This window comes from Episyrphus balteatus, chromosome 4 (assembly GCF_945859705.1).
Source record: "Episyrphus balteatus chromosome 4, idEpiBalt1.1, whole genome shotgun sequence".
In the NCBI taxonomy this organism is placed as follows: domain Eukaryota; kingdom Metazoa; phylum Arthropoda; class Insecta; order Diptera; family Syrphidae; genus Episyrphus; species Episyrphus balteatus.
Window position 1 is genome coordinate 83,164,811 of NC_079137.1, and position 20,687 is coordinate 83,185,497.

At 33.4% G+C, this 20,687-nt stretch overlaps 4 protein-coding genes across 4 annotated transcripts; 3 read left to right on the top strand and 1 right to left on the bottom strand.

Annotated features, from left to right (window-relative positions):
• The first annotated feature begins 532 nt into the window (after window positions 1-532).
• LOC129919632 (ORM1-like protein) lies at window positions 533-1,458 on the top strand. Its single transcript, XM_056000580.1, has 3 exons — window positions 533-920; window positions 988-1,139; window positions 1,195-1,458. The coding sequence occupies exons 1-3, from the start codon at window positions 750-752 to the stop codon at window positions 1,328-1,330; spliced, it is 459 nt and encodes a 152-aa protein (XP_055856555.1). The 5' UTR covers window positions 533-749; the 3' UTR covers window positions 1,331-1,458.
• Window positions 1,459-5,802: 4,344 nt separating this feature from the next.
• Window positions 5,803-7,198, bottom strand: LOC129918479 (POC1 centriolar protein homolog). Its single transcript, XM_055999062.1, has 3 exons — window positions 6,721-7,198; window positions 6,131-6,661; window positions 5,803-6,073 (listed from the first exon to the last, which is right to left on the bottom strand). The coding sequence occupies exons 1-3, from the start codon at window positions 7,063-7,065 to the stop codon at window positions 5,894-5,896; spliced, it is 1,056 nt and encodes a 351-aa protein (XP_055855037.1). The 5' UTR covers window positions 7,066-7,198; the 3' UTR covers window positions 5,803-5,893.
• Window positions 7,199-9,012: 1,814 nt separating this feature from the next.
• Window positions 9,013-9,793, top strand: LOC129918546 (39S ribosomal protein L21, mitochondrial). The gene is made up of 2 exons (XM_055999151.1): window positions 9,013-9,162; window positions 9,213-9,793. The coding sequence occupies exons 1-2, from the start codon at window positions 9,099-9,101 to the stop codon at window positions 9,746-9,748; spliced, it is 600 nt and encodes a 199-aa protein (XP_055855126.1). The 5' UTR covers window positions 9,013-9,098; the 3' UTR covers window positions 9,749-9,793.
• Window positions 9,794-17,497: 7,704 nt separating this feature from the next.
• LOC129918463 (NADH dehydrogenase [ubiquinone] 1 alpha subcomplex subunit 9, mitochondrial) lies at window positions 17,498-20,180 on the top strand. Its single transcript, XM_055999044.1, has 4 exons — window positions 17,498-17,699; window positions 17,818-18,253; window positions 19,301-19,666; window positions 19,726-20,180. The coding sequence occupies exons 1-4, from the start codon at window positions 17,660-17,662 to the stop codon at window positions 20,117-20,119; spliced, it is 1,236 nt and encodes a 411-aa protein (XP_055855019.1). The 5' UTR covers window positions 17,498-17,659; the 3' UTR covers window positions 20,120-20,180.
• The last annotated feature ends 507 nt before the right edge of the window (window positions 20,181-20,687 follow it).

Consider the following 20,687-nt stretch of genomic DNA (forward strand, 5'->3'; position numbering starts at 1 on the left):
CTAAAAAAAAAGGCGACGAAGTAAATTGAAAGAAAAACAATTTAATTTTTTTTTTTGTGTTTCTTTGCATATAAAAAAGAAAAACAATTTTATTTTTTTTTTGTGTTTCTTTGCATATAAAAAATAAAAACAAATTTTATGATAAGCGTCATTTTGCTTAATTTTAATGATGATGAGTTTATTTTTACAACAAAAAGACATTTTTTATACGGATTGCAAATGTATGGAGCAAGTTCATTCACGTGAATAGTGGAATACCGAACAAGAACAGCATTAGCTCTGTTCCTTTGGGATGTGGCAAAGTACTTCTAGTAGTTTACTAGCGATTTTCAATGGAACGCACTTTCAACGAATTTAATACAAATCGTATCTACTCGGGAGCTACTCGAGCATGCGAGTAGAAAATAGTACTAGATTAAACAAAACATATCTTCTCTTAGTAGACTAGCACCTCCAATGGAACAGGGCTAATGATAAACGTTTCGAAGTGTACTAAAATTTTTGTTGTTTTTTTTTCATACCGTACTGTAACGTCAAATGTAATGACGCCCAATGTTGATACAAAAAATATAAACAAGATTTTAATTGCAACTCGAATACGTATTTTATTAATCTTTTGCATTAATTTTACTTATGCATGTGTCCAAATTACATAGTTAATGAAATAAATTTTAACTATTTTTCAAATTTCGTAAATCATAATAAGACACCGTTCAATTCATCTATAGTAAAACATTTGCAACTAAAATATGATTGCCGGTGGTCACGGAGACCCTAATCCCAACAGGTCGTGGTTGGGTGCCCGAGGAATGTGGCTGGCATATCTTCTAGGTGTATTATCTTTCCACTTGGTGTTTCTTTCAGTGCCATTACTAAGCATTTCCATGGCTTGGACTTTTACAAATATTCTTCATAATGCCGTGAGTAATATTTCTAGGACTCAGATCTACTACAATGAAAATGAATTTAATGTTATTATTTTAAAAGGCACACCTTTATTTTTTGCACATAATAAAAGGAGCCCCTTGGATTAGCACAGAAAGTGATTGTGCTTCTCAGCTTACTCATTGGGAACAAATTGATGACGGTGAGCAATTCACTGCTACTCGCAAGTTTCTTACCGCTGTTCCGATAATTTTGTAAGTAATGACAAACAAAACAGCAATCATTTTTAATGTATATTTGTTATTTTAGGTTCCTTCTAACGTGCCTTTACACAAGAAACAACACTGAACACTTCATTGCCAATTTCATCTCCTTGATTGTTATAGTTCTGCCTAAACTTCCACAATTTCATGGAGTGCGTTTGTTTAATATCAATAAATATTAGACTTGTTGAGACTTTTTCTTATTAATCATTTACTAACAACAATTTTAAAATGTAACTTGTTTTTCTGTATTATAAAAAAAAGATATAAAACTAAATTCTAATACATAAATACATTATTGTAAATTTTATTTTTGTTTGAGGTTTTCCAATTCAATCAGTAAAAATCTAATGCGTAGTGCAAGAATAAATCTATTCTTTATTCTAGTGACTGAAAAAGCTAACCTTGAAATGATTTTCCCGAAAACTAGGATGGTTTCATAATAAAATACTTCTATCTGAACAAGCACAAATGTCTCTGATAAACGGACTATTCTATTATTATTACTTCTAATGTGAGAATATTGTTTCATGTCGAAGTCCTAAATACTCGCCTAAATAATAGCAGAAGTGTCGGTCCGAAAAGCAATGGGTGAGTAGATGAGAAAAAATTCGTTTGGCTGCCGATTTGCCGGGTAAAAACGACTAAAGGGAAAAGTATTCGGTAAAAGTAATCAGCCCTATCGTGACTTTCACGTGAAAAAGATTCCACCAGGAAAAATTCAATTTCACGTATCCCCTATTGTGAGTTCCGGGTGAAAAGTTGTTCACCTTCGGACATCTCCTTGTATTTTCAACTTTTGTTCAGTTAATCTGTTAGGTATTCGACAGCTCTCTTCTCTCACTAGAATTTTGGTGCCGAACAAGAAATTAGTTTTGCGAAAAATGTAAATTCCCTTCGGGTGAAACTAATGATAGCTTTTGAAATTCCGGGCGAACAAAAATATTCCGGGTGGTAAACATTCCAAGTGAAATTAACGATAGGGCTGAATATTTTATTTTGACGATTTGCATTAGTAAAAAATTTGAACATTACAGTGTTACAAAGGCTAATTACCTACCTACGACATAAAGCGATAAATCGTCATAGAAACTTTCTGCGGCTCCTTTTCGTCTATCAGTCCAGTTTCATAGTTAAGGGCACACATCGCTGGCTGAAAATTATAAGGCTGTACATATTATGGAAACTCCCATCGCGACTGTATTACATAGTAAAAAAAACTCTCCTCCAGCACGTTTAATCCACGTACCTACTTCGAACTTACAATCGTCCCCATTTATAATAGATGCCTGTAACTGAAAAGTCTTATTAAGATGAACTTTTCCTCAGTGAAAATTGGAACACCGAAACATTTGAGGCGGCGTAATACATCGGACAGACATTCAGCGGCTTGAAAATAAAGTTACCCCAAATAACCATTTTATTTGTGTGATCTATTTAATTTTTCTATTAAATTATAATTAAGTTAATTTGATCAAGTGTTCAATTGTTAAAAAATGTCGTTCCAAATCTTTTATTGCTCAATCTACAGTAAAACATGTGTTTTTTTATTTGTTGTTACTCTACAATGGATTATTTTGTTCGCTTCTCAAGATGCGCAGTCCAATTAAAACAAAGTTTATTATTAATCAAATCACAAAATAATATTTTATTTTTTTTCCTTTCTAATTCCAACAACGTTTAATGTTTTTATGAATCATAACCAAATGAGTACAAAATCAAATCTTAGATAAGATTTCTAACTATAAAAATACTGTTCCTGGAATATATAAAAATTAGTTCTTGCAACCCAAATATGTTGTCTCTTTTCCAGTTTTCTTTAAAACCTCCAGCAGTTCATTGCCTGACAGATTTGATGTTATCTGAACAGTTTTTCCTTCCAAATCGATCGACATATCTTCAACTTTATCTAAAAAAAGATAATAATTACAAAGTGTTATATAAAAGATTAAATATTTAATATACATTATCAACACATTCTATCTGCATGTATATTTAAATTAAATTCAAATAAATTACACATTTCCTTCTTTAAATGATTAAATTAATATAATTAAACAAATTAATTCAACTCACCACCTAACTTTTTGACTACACGTTCTACTGCTCCCGAGCAACCGGTGCAAGTCATCTCTACTTTAAATTCGTGAACCTAGAGAAAGTACTTAAAATGTAAATTAACAATTTTTTAGAATTAATTAAACTTACTGGCATTTTGGCAATTATAAGTGTTTTAATAATCTAATTGGAAATTGTACACAAAAGTATTTCGAAATTTAGTTTTTGCTTAAATGCAGAAAGCAAACATTCGAATTTTACTTGACACTGACAAATTAGTGCTCGTAGGTGGGTGAAGACTTATTTGACGTTTTAGGTGGAACTGTAATCGTCGATAAAATTGGTCGGCAACGAAAATACAGCTTGAACTATAAAAATCGTTTTGCGTTTCGTCAAAATTTCAAATTTGAATATTTTTCAGATACGACGACTGTCGGGCGACGATATGAGCCTCGGGCTCAAACTTTTCAGTACGATAATATGCAAAGAATGTACTGTAAATGTAAATAAGCTGTTCTTAGCAAAAAATGAGACTTCAGGTTAGCGCCTTCTTAGCACTTTTTATAATAATGTTATGTTGCATTGGAGGTGTCAGTTTACTTATAAGTTAGTATATCTAGTACTACAATCAATCTGCTCTAGGAGATAGGAATGTATAGATGTTGTACTAGATTTCTAGTCATGAGTGGTCTACCACCTTCAATGGAACAGAGCTACACTTTTTTAAATTTGATTTTCTATCAAGCCAAAAAAGAGTAAAAATCTTTTACTCCGGAGTAAAATTTAAAATCCGTATTTTCTCCGGATAATCCGGACGAGCATGCACACTTGCATATTTATCATTTTCTTGTTGTTTATATTTGAGTTTTTTTCACAATTACAAAAAGAGATAGTTTGATGGGATATGAATCTCTGTAGTGTATATATATATAAATATATATAAACTTGATATAATATATCAAGTACCTTCCTGAGACCCAGAGTTTGTAAAAATAATGAAGGCTTGGCCACACCGGAGGGTACGCGGTAGCGGTACGGGTAGCGGCAACGATATTTGTATTAAAAAAATTCCACACCCGAACGTTGATGTGTCAGTTTGGAATTTTTTCCATACAAATACCCGTACCGTTACCTGTACCTCTACCGCGTACCCTCCGGTGTGGCCAAGCCTTGAAAAGAAGTATCATTGCTGATACCGTGGCTGGGTCTTATCTACTTTCAGAAATTCGACATTAGGTTTTTTATTATGTTATCTCTGAGTGGAGCACCGAGCAGAGCAGAGCTAATCGAGCTCAGTCTGAGCAGAGTAAGCTAAGGGCCATTTTGTTCACTCGAAGTTGAAGTACAATTGAAAACAAATTGATTTGTATATAATCATTTTTTCTTAGAAAAAAAAAAAAAAAACGAAATAATTCATGACATATGGATTTAAATTATTTATTATTTACTCAAATTTGACATTTTGTTTGCATTTCAGACTTAAAGTTGACAGATTTTGTATTAATTGTCACAAATATCCCAGGGATATTTTTGAAACTGGAAGTTGGCCAACTTTTGTTTTTCAAACTCGAGAGTTAAGAAAAAAACAGTGAACAAAATAGATTCTCAACTTTTGTTTTAACTCTCGAGTTAAAGTCAACTCTCAAGTTTGTCAACTTGAGAGTTTGCTTCAAGTTGAGCAATAGTGAACAAAATCGCCCTAAGAGCTTTCCGAGTTAATAAAGAAACAAAACTGAGCCCGGAACTGTCACCTATAACAAAAATATTGACAAAAATTTGTCAAATTTATTAAAATAATTAATTTTTACTTTCAGTCGGAGAAAAACTAGCGTTGCTACCTTTTCAAATGTTTTTTTTTTTTCTCTTGTCATCTCACTCACGACATGAACAAAATAAATGAAATTGATCGCTCTCAGCTTATTACTCTATCTACTCCAATTTTAAAGTTCAAGTGACCTCAACTACAAATTTATAAAGCGTTTCGCCCAGGTACGACAGTGGGCTCATCAGTTAGATCTGTCGTACCCTTACTAAGACGCTTTATTTTGGTCGACTTTTGGCGAAGTATGCGTGAAAAAACTGTGGTTACACTGTGTTTTTTTCACATTTATTCACGAATACAAAAGAAATTACAACAACGCGAAATAAACAAATGGGTTTTGGGGGGTAAAACGTGCGAAAGTTTCCCATCTCCTTTGGGTATCTCTGATTTTAATAATTTGTTATTATTTTTATTATTTTTTCTTCGTTACTATATCTACTCCATCAATTTTTCCTAAGGTCGTAGATCGCGCTCTGACCACGGCCTGATCGAAAAAATAAACAAAAGTTGAGCGCTTAGATAAACTCAAAAACAAAACCGACTTCCATGGATTAAAACTGGGTTTAATGTTTTTTATCATAGTTTCTACAGCCAGAACTGAACGAAATTGAAATGGCACCACACTGCAGGCACCAGCTTTCCAATACTAAAAGAATTATCAAAATTGGTTCGCTTAATCCAAAGTTATGAGGTAACAAACATAAAAAAAAAATTCAGGCGAATTAAAAACCTCCTCCTTTTTGGAAGTCGGTAAAAAAGAAAAACGCCTATTGATTTCGAGTTTTTAACAACACTTTGTAATACATTTAATGGAGTCAGTTTTATTCGATAAATTTACGCATGGACATTTGTTGGTTTAACAAATTTATTCATTTGTAGAGATGCTGTCTTCAACATGAAACTTATCATCTTGTGTTCCATACACATTTTTTCTTCTCGGATCAATCAAAACTTCCTCAAAACTGTTGTTACCAACTCCACCATGCATCATATCTTTCCCTGATGGACCACCTGCGTTGCCTAAATTCGACTTCCATACCAACAGCTGAAAGTACAACCAAATTTTTAATTCCAAACGACAATTAAATAAGTTTTGACAAACCTGCTTATCTGCCCCTGCAGTTGCAAATTGCAATCCATCTACAGAGAAAGCTACAGATTTAACTTTTTGAGTGTGTCCTGTAAGTGTGAATAGTGGCCTTCCTTCCAGCAAATCCAAAATTTTCATAGTCTCATCATCGCTGCCTGACAAAATATAATTACCCGATGGATGGAATGACAAAGTATTAACTGGTGCCGAATGCACTTGATAAAGTTGAATCAGACTTTCGGTTCGTATATCGTATATCTTTATTCTGTTGCTTGTCAATGCAACAGCCACCAAATTCCCATCCGGATGCCACGATACTTCCGTCCCTAAACCCTTTTCTTCAGTAAACGACGATATGCATTCACACTTTTCGACATCAAATATCTTAACATGCTTATCGTCGCCAGTGGAGGCGATAATATTTCCTTGAGGACCAAATTTTGCGCTTCTCACCCAATTTGTATGACCAGTGAATGAAGCCACAAACTTTTTAAGAGATACTTTCCACAATTTCATAGACTTGTCGTCGCTGCCAGTTAACAGCTTAAAATAAGTTTACTACAAACTATTCGGATATAGTGAACTAAAATTTGAAAACATACCAATTTTCCTGTAGGATCAAAATCAACAGTACGCACTGGTTGATTATGCGCAATAATTTCTTTAGTAATTCCACGTATCTTTGGTTCCCATATTTTGACCAATCCGGAATCAGATGACGATGCGACTATGTTCGATTGGTGAGCCCATGCAATTGAATGAACTTTTTCAGTGTGGCTACTAAATCGAATGCAGCGAGATGCTAGCTGCAAATCCCAAATCATTACGGATGCATCTAAAGAGCTGGAGGCTATATAATTTGATGTGGGATTGAAGCAAATTTGTGTAATATCGGCATTGTGTCCGGTGAAATGACGTTCTAGAGATGGTTCATTATTGTCTTCCATTTTTTTGTAACTTTAAGTTAAATTGTGAACAAAACTTGAGATAAATAGAATAAATAAAATGTTTTAAAATACAAAAAATGTAGACGACAAAGAACAAAACGGTGCAAGAATTTTTGTTCAAATTCAAAAATGATTTGACGTTTTGAAAGACAAACATCATACTTAAGACGCCATTTACACCATCATACTTTGTTTGGATTAGGTTCTTCATTTTGGTGTAGGTACATTTATTAGGCGCGTCCCAAAACAGAAAAAATCTCTGAGTTTCTCAACTGAATTCTATTTTTTTTCCAAATCCAACACTTATAGGCTTTTCACACCAGACCCAAAAACGCAGTTTATGGCAAAAAGTTTTCAAAAACCTGAAAAGCGTTCACACCAGAAATTTACAGGTTTTTGTTTAACGTTTAAAATTTTCTGACATCTAAATGTCAAGTTTTCGATGGGATTTAATTTTTGTTGTTTAAATCAGCTTGAGCTCACAAAATTGGTCAAATAAAATGAACTCTGACAATTTAAATATAATTTTATTTATTTGGTCGTGAAATTGTGTAGTTTTATTTTAATTTCTTCCGGAGAATAATATTTTGCCCGCCCCTCAAATTCTGTAGACATTTTGATGTAAATATGACTGTTTTTTCAGCTGCCTTTGAGCTGTGGCTCCTTTTCAGCCCAAAGTTCCAACAGGAACTCTTCATCTTCGATCCCTCATTTGCTCTGCCATTTTCTATAATTAATGAAAGAAATAAAAAAGCAATTTGATTTATATTATCAAAAAAAATCAACAAACCGCATTTGTAAAACACTTAGTTATCTTTGCCTGTCAGTTCTTTTTTTTTTTTGTCTGCTGTCAGTTTTTTTTTTTGTCTGCTGTCAGTTCTTTTTTTTTTGTCTGCTGAATTGTTGCTGAATTCCTCAAAAGGTTTGTTTGGTTAATTCGTTTGGAGTTGAATGTTTTCATTTTCAGGTTTTTGGCGAGTTTAATCAAAAACTTGTGTTTTGCGAAAACTTGTGGTTTATGAAAAATGTATGGAAAAACTTGTGTTTTTGATATAGGTTTTTAATGTTTTTTCGCAAAGAAATTGATCCGCGGATCAAATATTTGATCCGTGGTTTAGCAACTTTTATCTTCTGAAATCGGTAATAAAGCTGAAGCGTAGTACTGGTTCAAGGTTCATACATGTAAAAATAGCCACGTCCATGCTTGAACCGAAGTTGACCCGCAGCTAATCCACCGAAATCGGTGGGTTAAAATCCTGACCCGAGGCTGAATCACGTTTGTACAACTGGACCTAGAGGAACCACTAAAAAGTTATAAGGTATAAAGTTCAGGCAACTTATCTTGTCCGGAAAATGAGCAATTATCTCAATTGACAAGTTTTATGAGAAATATCTTAGTTGCAGCCGTTTTTGTTTTGTTTGACTTGATAGAAGCTGAGAAATTACATGCCTTCTTGTGGATTCAAAATGTTCATGCAGGACCCATGGCATTTTTCTTTTTTAGATCAGAACAGAGTCTGAACTGTCAAACAAAAAATTGTATTTCTTTTTTACCTCTAAACATTCAGAGCTTCAAATTTGTGTTTCTTTTTTCGTTCTCTTTTGTTTACAAGAAGTGACATTGAAAAAAAATCTCAAACAATTAAAATAATGGCGCAAGAATGCAGTTATCAGTCTAGTTTTTTTTAATTTAATTTAAGTTTTAATTCTTATTTATTGTTTCTGTAGAAGACAACGACAAGTAAATAGACAAATGTTCAGGTGTGTTTAAAAATTTTTTCTGAGCTCTCAGAACAAGTTTTTTTCAGAGCGTGCTCAGAATGTTCAGAGCTTTCTTCTGAGCTAAAAGAAAAAAACGCCTACATATGGCTTCCGCACAAACACTCATCACCATTCCATTTATGTCAAACATGTTTGAAAGTGTAAATGGTCCTAACCTAAAACATTTATATGACAACAACTGTCACTTGTCATTAATATATTTTGGTTAAAATTTTATTTCAAAGAAAAAGGCGAAGAAAAATATTATCAAGATGGCCCTTTTATCATCTTGTTTGCAGCGATCAATAAAACCAACATTTTTGGGAAATTTAAATAGTAAGACCATATCTTTCCTCAAAATAATTCTAACACACATCTTTTCCTAGCATTATTTAACTCGTTGCACATGAGTCCTAGGTCACAACAATCCACAAAAACCCTTGACAAATTGCCTGGAGCCGATTTTAACCCTAGTAAAACTGCCCAAGACTACCAGAACATTTTCCGCAAAGTAAATGATAACCTAAGTTCACCAGAAAGTCATGGTCGTCTGTTTGCTGTCGTCCACTTGTGTGGAAAACAATTCAAAGTTACGTCTGGTGACATAATAGTTGTTGAGGGATACTGGCCCCCAACCGTTTCCGATCGCATTCACCTGGAAAAAGTCTTGCTTGTTGGAGGGAATAATTTCACTTTATTCGGACGGCCAATACTTGAAAGCGGGCTTGTTGATGTCCAAGCAACTATTATTGAGAAAACTTTGTCGCATACTAAAACGCATTTCAAGAAAAAGCGAAGGAAGCAATACACAAGGATTAACTTTCAGAGGTCGCCGCACACAATGCTACGAATCAATTCGGTAGATATTGTTGGAAAAGTTAATGAATCCGCTAAAGGCATTAATTCTGTTAATCTATTTTAATTAGACGTTATGCATTAAAATAAAAACATTGTTCATTATTATTAACTCCCTTATTCTTTATTCTAGATGTATACATTTCAGGTCTGTTTGGGTACTTGGGTACAGAAATATTTCAATTTTTGTTAAAAATAATTTACAAAACTACACAGTTCCAGAGTACCCAAACAGGAATTGGGTTGAAAATGTTGAAAAAAGTAGAAATATTTCTGTTTTAGGCAGTACCCAAACAGACCCAGTATTTAGATCAAATTAGAGCATAGCATCTCTAAAATCAGTTAGCAAAACTGTACGGTTTAACTTACGGCGGTTGATCTGTAGGTACAATCAGCTGCATTTAAAGTTGCTAAGGAATGAAAAGAAAGCAATATAATCCTTGAGAATTTTGATCTAGGGTGAAATCGGGTAACGCGGTAGTCAATAGTTAAAAGTCAATAAACGAAAATTAATGAAGCAAAACTGTCGCTTTTTGACTATCAACTATTGCGTTAGACCAACGGATCTCAACCTTTGAGAGTGCGCGGAACCAATTTAAAAAAAAACATACCCCCGCAAATTTGCATTTGGTTCAAGAACCGCTAGTGGTCGCGGTAGCGCATTCGAATTTAAAATTGAAAAAAAAAAAACAAAGAACAAAATGGGCTTATAAAACAAATATCTACAATATCTTGCATTAAAAAAAAATGTAATTTATTTATGCATTTATTCTTCTTTAAACAGACTCCGTTAGTTATTCCTCATTGCAATCGAACCCAGAAAAAATAAGACCAGAAACCAAACGATAGATCAGGGCTTACGGAGAAGAAATATTTTTTAAATATTTTTCAGTTATATATGTACTTATTTTTTTTTTTGTTTTTGTTTAATTTAGTTCCTTAATTAATTTTATATAGGTAATCCTTTTTTTGTATCAACTCTATACTGAAAAAAAAAAATGTTTTTAAATTAAAAAAAAAAAAACAACAAAAATACGATACCTACAGGGAAACATAAATTTTTGCATTGCAATGCGCGACCCCTAGCGGTCGGAAATACATAAAAAAAATATTACATTAGTTTTAGGACTATATGCAACTTTTGCGGGGGGTAGAATTTGAATTTCCAGAAAATTAAATTTCGCTCCGGCCTAAAGCCCTTATTATTACATACATAAAAAAGTAAATTGCCCTTTTGTAACTAAAATTAGATGCATGTATCTATTTATTGAGAAGGATAAGAAAACGCAATAAAATGGAATGAGGAAATTAGTAAAAAAGAAAGAAAGTTCATTGAGCGTCACATTAGAATAATGTTAAAGACGTATTTCTGATGCTTTATGGAAATGCTGCCGCGGACCCTCTGAAATCTTACGCGGACCCCCAGGGGTCCGTGGACCACTGGTTAAGAACCGATGCATTAGACGATTCCACGCGTGAAAATAGTTACTTCTTTTTCTTCCTTTTTCTCGGCGCTGTTATGATCTCGATGTCGAGGGGATCATAACTATCCCACGTATCTGCTTCACACTAGTGATCCGCCTGTGGGGTTCGCCGGGTGAAAATAGTTACTACTGAATCAAAACATATCGATGTAAGGTATACGGGTCAAAATTATGGAGGTGGAAAATTTCGATGACCGAATTTTTTAAGCAATCAACTTTGTTGTATGATAAAAATTTCATGCTCAAATGTTCGCTTTAGCTATAATTTGTCGGTTCATGAACGGGCAGAGCACAAAAATGTATATTTTTCAACTTAGCGCAAAACCCCAAAAATTAGTAGGTACTAGAAAAATGTTCCTCAAATGGTACTGATCTCTTAAAAATGATTTTAGGGGTCTAGAAACAGTATCAATGTGAATGTTGTATATTTAGATAGTAGATCTTAAATATATGTAAATAAAATAAAACTTTACTTCTTATTTCAGAGACCAGTTTCTACAAAAAAATGATTTTCCGAAAACTTGGGCCATAAAAATTTGTTTATTTTGTTTTTTGGTAACTTTTTTGTATAACAGTGTATATTACAGCCAGTTTTAGATAGAATACTGATTTAAAATACCCAAAATGGAGAATTGTGTGTGGAAAGTTTTGACCTTAATTTATTTTCATTTTTTATATAGGAAACAAAGTAAAACGAAATATTTTTGAGATTATATGTAGTGGCCTTTATTTTTGATAATAACATCACCAAAAAATTAAAATTTTAATCTAACTATACCCCAAAATAAGCGTTCTCAAAATTACGGTTAATTGATGTACGCTACTTAAAAATGAAACTAAAACTAGTTTCTAACATATATTTTATATATTTATCCATACAAAAAAGGTGTGGAATGATTACACTGGTCAACAAAATTTGACTTTTTTTTTGCCACAAGAACCAAAATATACTTTTCTAGTATTTTGTGGGGTGCTGAATCCGAATCTGAAGTCAGAAAAATTTGATTGGCCTCCGTTTTTGAAATATTATCGTTATAAAATGCTAAAAAACGTCATTTTGGCTGTTTTCGAGGTTCTGTTTTTATGTGGGGTAATTCATTATAAACAAATTTGTAACGGTTATTATAAGAACTGATATTCTACTTTCAAAAACTGTTTAAATTTTCCCGATATCTCTTTTATTGCTCGAGATATCTTAAGTTTCAGTTAATAAGCCAAAGAGAAACTAAACTTAATTTAAAGATTAAGACACTGGTCACAGAATTTTTGCCACAAGAACCAAAATATACTTTTCTGAAGGTTTTTGGGTTGCTGAGCTCGAATCCGCAATCAGAAAAATTCTGTTAGCCTCCGTTCTTGAAATATAACCGTTTTCTGATTGCGGATTCGAGCTCAGCAACCCAAAAACCTTCAGAAAAGTATATTTTGGTTCTTGTGGCAAAAAAAGTTTAATTTGGTTGGCCAGTGTTGTTTCTGATTCAAAGACCGCTATTTAAATTTTAAATATCTCGGGCAGTAGAAGAGATATCGGAAAGATTTAAAAATTTTTGGAAAGAATAAAATCAGTTCTTATAGCCACCGTTACAAATTTATTCATAATGTATTACCCCACATCAAAACATAACCTCGAAAGCAGCCAAAATGACGTTTTTTGACATTTTCTAACGGTAATATTTAAAAAACGGAGGCCAATAACAATTTTCTGACTTCAGATTCGAGTTCAGCACATCAAAAACTACTAGAAAAGTATATTTTGGTTGTTGTGGCAAAAACCTTGTTGACCAGTGTTATTTATATAATACCAACTTTAAAAACGGCTTGCAGCACCATTTGTAATTTAGATGATTAAAATATTGACACTTTAAGAAATTTGGATACGATGCGTCTTTTTTCTTGGGACAACTTTTATTAAAGTTTAAAAAATAACACAATTCAATTTTTGTGTAGATATGTATGTACGAATTTATAAAGATTATTGTGTGAAATACTTAAAAATAGTTGACTTTAATGTTTAATGTGTTTTTAAGCCATTTGAATTTCATTTTTTGAGTTTTGGACATGTCCGGGAACGCTATTTTCGAGTATATTAGATGCAATTAAAAAGGAATTTAAACTTTTCTAACCGAAAAATATATATTTCCAGATGCGTGCCTGTTATTTTAATTGATAAATGCCAAACAAATTTTAATGAAATGTTTGTTTATTTAAAAAAATACCTGGACATCAAATTTTCCATCTCCATGATTTTGACCCATACAGAGATAAGGTTTCAAGAACGAATTGTTCATTTAGAAAATCTTATATTTCTCATTACTCATTCGGAAACTTATTAAGCTGAATTTTTGTTTAAATTTTGTTTATGTACCTATGTATATACAGATTAACAATTTATATCACGAATTATTATAATCATATGAAGGCCAAGTGGCATGGGTCTTCAGCATATCTATTGACACCTTGTGTTTATTTCCTCCTCTCTTTCCGAAACATTTTTTCGGTGTACACTCAGCTTACATAACCCTGTAAAATAAAACCGATATCTACAGATTATCATCAACTATACCATTCAAACGAACTTCGATCATGGTTGATCTTAACCACGTTTTGACTCTCCTCAACGTGCTAAAAGTTCTTTCAACCGAGCTTGTGGTGCACGGTAAGGAAAGGGCAATATGGAGAATAAGTTTCGTTGTCCAGAAAAAGTCGTCTGCTTCTTGTACGATATCGCATAAATAAAGTTTTTGGAGATCTTAGGGAGATAGCTTGGCTATTCTTAGTGTTTGCAGTTCTAATTCAACCACCAATTTTGAATCAAACATGAGTTCTTATACTCCTGAATCCTTTGCCATATTAATAATAGTATGAATAGGTTTGGTGCATGCAAGGTCTAATTTTTTTTATTGCAAAATATTCACAACTGGTTCGAGATAAGCTGAATATTTTGCTATGAGGACTTAGGCATATTAATAGTAATAGTGGGTAGTAATAAAATATTTTTGTTCTAATTATAATGGACTTTGAGAAATCCACTGCCCTACAAGGCTAAAAATCATACATAATTAATATCATTATATTAGGTAATCATTATTTTTTTTTTATTGGTCAAAATTTCCTGCGTACGCCCTTGTTTTTGGGTGCTTAATAAAGTACTAGTTGAGTTTGGTCACAGACAAAAGAAATATATTTCTCTTGTCTGTGGTTTGGTTGAATAAAATAAACGGTGTCTAAAATAATTAAACTTCCGTATGAATATGTTTTATTTTGGAATAAATTATTAAAATAACAGTTTTTACATAAATCGATAAAATTTACAAAAAGGATTCATTTCATTCAACGTCGTCACTCGTCGATCAAGTTGAAGTACACGGTGGAGAAAAACTTTATGAAAGAATGCTCTAATATTTACCCCAGGATATCCTCAGTTCGTATATTCATAAACTAAAATTTAAGCAAACGGTTTCGTTCCATTCATAGTTTTGCTCTTTTTAATAAATTATTTATTCTTAAATTAACAAATTATTTTAAAAACGATATCCAAAAACTCTTATAGGTACATTTAAAACATTAATTTATAAAAACACACATTAGTTTGAGTTTTCAAATTTTTTTTATAAAAACAAAAAATTTTTTTTTAAAATTATTTATTGAACTTTGAATGCATTTCAAAAGCAGTATACCGCTCATCATCAGCTACACGACTGAGTACAAAAGGGTTTTGCATAGAATTCAAAGCAAAAAAACCGTTGCATGTTGGAACTAATATGTAAATCCCAAACAAAAAATTAAATAAACTAATTGATTGCACGTTAAGATTAAAATTGGTTAAGCAGTAAAGATGCAATTACACAGCCACACAAAAAAAAGTTCTCACCTGGGGATGGGGGTGCTAATCCTATGTTTTTTGGGTTGCTGAAACCGAATCCGAAGTCCATTTTGCCACATCACTTCAGGTTTTTGAGATAACCTCAAAAAAAGATGTTCGGGGCAGGTTGCTTGTGTACTCTTTTTGTGTTTATCTAGAAAACCTGACTTGATCGAGTGAAACGGACTTCAGATTCGGTTTCAGCGACCAAAAAAACATATTATTAACATAAGCTGCGTTCCTTTGGGAATATTTATCTACTGCTTAGTACTTGAAGCTGCTTTGAAGTACTTTTTCAATACGACAAAAGTAGTTCAAAGTAGTTTTAAGTAATTAGCAGTAGATAAATGTTCCCAAAGGAACGCAGCTATAGTCCCCTATTGTTACAGGGTATTTTTTGGGCAAGCAGAAAATAAAGTTCTAACCTGGAGACGCGACTATGTTCACTAGAGATAAGCAATTTTTATTTTTTTGCTGTTTTCATAACTTTGGCCACCAACAAAGAAGATCTTCGATCTTTAAAACATAGAATAAGTTGGCAGCTTTGTGTTCTGCTTAGGGTATGTAAAGTCGCCCAGGCAGGCGCCAATGCCAACAGTTTTTTAGTTAAAAGTACCTTACCTTTCCCGCTTCGCGGGCTCTCGAGATTTTAACTCCCTATTCGAGTCCTCTGTCCCACTCACTTAACTTCGTTGCTCCGCTTAGGGTATGTTAAGTCGCCTTTGAGATCGATTATTTCAAAAACTATTGATTGAAATAATTTGATTTAACAAGATTTCGTTATGCTATTTTTGTATGGACAATTTCGTTTCGCTTCAGCTGAGTACTAGGCTTAAACGGGTTGAGATAGAGACCCCCTCCTATAGTAAAATAAGCCTCTACAAAATAAGTTCAAATTTAAAACCGTCGATTATATCCATGGAATGGTCTCCATGAGCAGTGCCGGTTTAAGCACTACCGGCGCCCCTGGGCAAGATTGCAAGTGGCGCCTCTAAAAAAAAATTCATCTAAAAACAATTTTTTAAAATCACGAAAAAAAGCAATAGCAGATTATGTCTTACCTCTCATATACTTGTTAATGCATTTATTAAAAATGTGCAGTGTATTAACTTAAAAAGGTTAACTTAAAAAAAAAATTAATTATTCATGTCATTTAGGCTAAATTGACAAGACTACCTTTATCTCTGACTTTTTTGTTTAAACACATTTAAAGATTAGGTACAGTTGGTCTTATTTGAACAATATTTTTTCAAAAACTTTTTCAACTAGGTACATTAATGTCGTTTTCGATTGGAATCACTCAATGATTCACTCATTCTGAATACAATAAAAAACTTTGAATCGCTTCCACCCAATTCTAAAATTTAATATCTGTATTGGTGAAAAATCAAATATTGTGTTTTGTTTTTTCACTAGGAGAATAAAAAACTTGCAGCACGCTTCTTAATGATTCCAGGCGCTTCCGGACGGCCAATCGAAAACAACATACCTTTATAAGTATAAGGTTTGTTCGTTGTGAGCTCTAGGGCACTCTGGGTCGCTCCGAATTCGTTGTCAAGCGTTTTTTGTAGCTCCTTTTTCAACCAGAGTTATTTCCTCTGTGTTCGATGTTCGCTGATGAAACTAAAGCTCTAAGGTGTTCGATGTAAAATGAAAACCCGAGAAATTCTGATTTTTTCACAGTTAATTGAAATGAGTTAGAGTACCCTGGAGGGGGGAACAACGAACAGACCTATTTTTTTATTCTCACACACAAACGTAGTTTTTATGAGAAATGGAGAAGCTGTGAATTTTGGCATTTCTGGATTTTGGGTTTTCGGGATTTTGGGATTGTGGGTTTTCGGGATTTTGTGTTTTTGGGTTTTCGGAATTTAGGGTTTTCTGGATTTTGGGCTTTCTGGATTTTTAATTTCGGGATTCTGTCCGTCTCCCTTCTCTTTCCTTATTCATTACTATAGGGGCACCTTTGTAAAAATTAAATTGGTAGGAGGAATATTAGGATTGCTTTAGTCTTTCAAAAGAAATGGGGGCGCCTTGTTCTTCAAAGATGAACGAAGATTTTGGACACCATTGTCCTTCCGGAAGCCAAATAAATTAACCCAAAATTGGGGGGCGCCTTCATTCTTCAAAAAGTTTAGGACAAACAATACGAGCGCCGTTGAAAATGTAAAATAGAAACAAATTGGGGCGCCTTTGTGAATGTAAAAAAAAAATAAAACATCGATTGGAAAGACTTCGTTATTTATATAACTTTTGTAAAAGTTCGGGGCGCCTGCGGCGCCCCTCAATTCTTGCGCCCCTGGGCGACGGCCCAGGCTGCCCCCCCCCTAAAACCGGCTCTGTCCATGAGAAAAAAAAAAAAACAAATATACATGTGGCGCCGCGGTAGTCAAATCACAAAGCTTTTCAATTTTTTTAACCTCACGAAACGTGAACATGCCTAATTACCGTCAGTCAGTTGACAGTCATTTGTGACAGCTGCACACTTGACAGCTGGAAAGGTAGTAGAAAAATTTCTTCCCGACATCCATTTGGTCTTCTTTCAAAACAAATAGTTTTTCAATCGAGCTAGTAAAATTTTAGATAAACTTTTCAAAAGAAAACATTTTTGCTGCAAAGAAGGCCTTTAACAATGGCATCCTTAATGTTGGTGAAAAACTCCATTGCTGCAAGTAAGAATTATTTTATTTTTTCTCCTTTTAATATAAGTGCTAGACGCTCATTGCGTAATTCTGTCAAATGTGAGGTTACACATTACCTACATAATAATATACAATCGTGCACTTCCAGAAAATCACATAAGGCCACTCGGAGTCTTGGTCCTCCGTTCGTCGTCTTACTCCACCGACGGCCCTCGACCATTGAAAACAACCAATCTTTCCTCAATTAAAAGAGGCACAGGAGGTCGGAGCAGTTTCAATGGCATTGTTGCCACTGTGTTCGGCTGCACTGGTTTTGTCGGTCGATATGTGTGCAACAAACTTGGAAAAGTTGGCACACAGATGATTCTTCCCTATCGAGCTGACCATGGTGAAGCTATTCGTCTAAAAGTCTCTGGTGACTTGGGACAAGTTCTTTTCCACTTTTACAACTTAAAAGATGAGAATTCGATTCGTGAAGCTGTCAAGTATTCGAATGTTGTAATTAATTTAGTCGGTCGGGATTTCGAAACCAAAAACTACAAGTTCGAAGATGTACACGTTACTGGGGCGAGGAATATTGCCAGGTAAATAATTCTGATAGTTCCTTTGTTTTAGAATTTAGCAAATTGCCAAAAAATAATTAAAACCGTTTTTACCAATTTAATTTACGGTTTAACTAAACTCCAAGTCATATTCTATTATTAAATATATTATTTCTTGTTTTAGCCAAACTAAAAGTCTATTTTGTTTTCTGTTTTTAACGAAACTTAAAGTCACATTAATATTTCAATATAAATTTTTGTTTTAGCTAAACTAAAAGTCTGTTACTTCTTTATTTTTTAAACCTAACTTAAAATTCTTAATTTGCAATTAAAGTTATGAAAACAAATTATGTATAATTAAAAATTAAATGTACATATTTATTAAACATATAAAAAAATCATTTGAAGATAAAAATAAGTTAAAGTTATCGAAACTTTTGTTACTCAGGCGGACGACTAAAGGCCATTTTTTTTCATTCGAAGTTAAACGTAACTTGAGGAATTTTATCTTCAAGTTCGATTTATTCTTCCGAGTTCGATTTAATTCACTCCAAGTTGACGTTTTCAACCTTAGATTTCTCAACTCTTTGAAAAAGTAGGAGTTGGCTGAGGAAACTAGAAATTTTACGAAAAATATTAATATTTTTTTCAATCATAATAATGTGATATTTTTTTTTTTTTCACAATTTAAAACAATTTAACAAATTAAACACAAAAAAGAATACAAATATGCTATCGATATGACAGATTCAAATTGTAATTTAAATAAATGAAAGTTTTTGTTCCATATTTCATAAAAATCCCGGGGATATTTTTCAAACTTGAAATTGGCCAACTTTAGATCTTCAACTGGAGAGTTGAGAAAATAATTAGTGAATAAAAAAAAATTACAACTTGCGTTTCAACTCTCGAGTTAAAGTCAACTCTCAAGTTGGCAAACTCGAGAGTTTTCTTCAAGTTGAGCAATAGTGAAAAAAATGACCCTTAAATGTTTGCCTTATTATTATTCAGTTTATTTTTCTCAATGACTATATTGATACTTTTTTATTATGAATAAATCTAAATCTAAAAAAATCTAAAATCTTTTAGAATTTGCAAGGAGATGGGCGTTGAACGTTTTATCCATCTTTCTGCTCTCAATGCTGAGCCAGATCCAAAGGGTCATGTTTTGAAAAATGGAAGCAATTTCCTGAGGAGCAAATATTATGGAGAGCTTGCGGTACGTGAAGCATTTCCAGAAGCTACCATTATCCGTCCTTCGGATATTTATGGGTCAGAAGATAGGTTTTTGCGATACTATGCTCATATCTGGCGTCGCCAATTCCGTGCATTCCCTCTTTGGCACAAAGGAGAGCGCACTGTAAAGCAGCCGGTTTATGTAAGTGACATTGCTCAGGCAATTCTCAATTGTGCTCGAGATCCGGATACTGCGGGAAAAGTCTATCAAGCTGTTGGGTATGTTGCAAGTTGTTTCTTTTAGTTTTTTAAACTTTTATAAACTTGTTTTCTTTTAGTCCTAAACGCTATCTTTTGAGTGATTTAGTTGACTGGTTCCATAGAGTTATGCGAAAGGACGAAAAGTGGTGGGGATATTTGCGATACGACATGCGTTTCGACCCAACTTTTATTATGAAAGCTAAATTGACGGAACTTATTTGTCCTGGAAATCCGATTGGCGAACTTCATATGGAACGTATCGAGCGGGAGTGCGTGACTGACAATGTTTTGAGTGGTGTCCCTACCCTCGAGGATCTAGGTGTTAATTTGACACCAATGGAAAACCAAGTTCCATGGGAACTTAGACCATATAGAGCTGCTTTATACTATGATGCTGAATTGGGTGAATTTGAAACACCATCTCCACCAAAAACACTCAATGCGCGTGAGGAGATGAGGCTTTTTGGTTAAACGATGTAAAAGATTTCATGTTGCGACTTTAAAGGGTTAATAAAATATTTTACAAAAGTCATTGCGTACTTTTCATATTATTATTATATACATATATTATATTATTAAATAAGATATTAAGAATTAGTTGCAATGCTTGCGAGGGTTGAAGAATTTAAAACAAAGACGCGTTAAAATCTAAGATAAGACTAAGAAGTGGAGGCTCTTTAACTAAACCCTCGACGAAAACCTATGACATAGCAACGGTATCAATAAATACGATTTTTACTCGGGCGAGTAAGCGATGGTCACATATAGATATTGAAATACTCAAACTCCCTGTGTTGTCGTTTCGATGAAATTTATATTCAAACTGAACGATTTTTGTTTGAAACTCGATGCTTACCTATTCGGCCTTTTCACGAATTTCATTCGTATCGGAAATTTGCTACGATTCCCTAAAAAAGAAACACGGAATCCGTTCGTAATGGAAAAATTCATACAAATCGTCACTACGATCGAATTTTCTGATTGATTTTCGAGAATCGTAGAAAATTTCCGATACGAATGGAATTTGTGATAAGGCCGA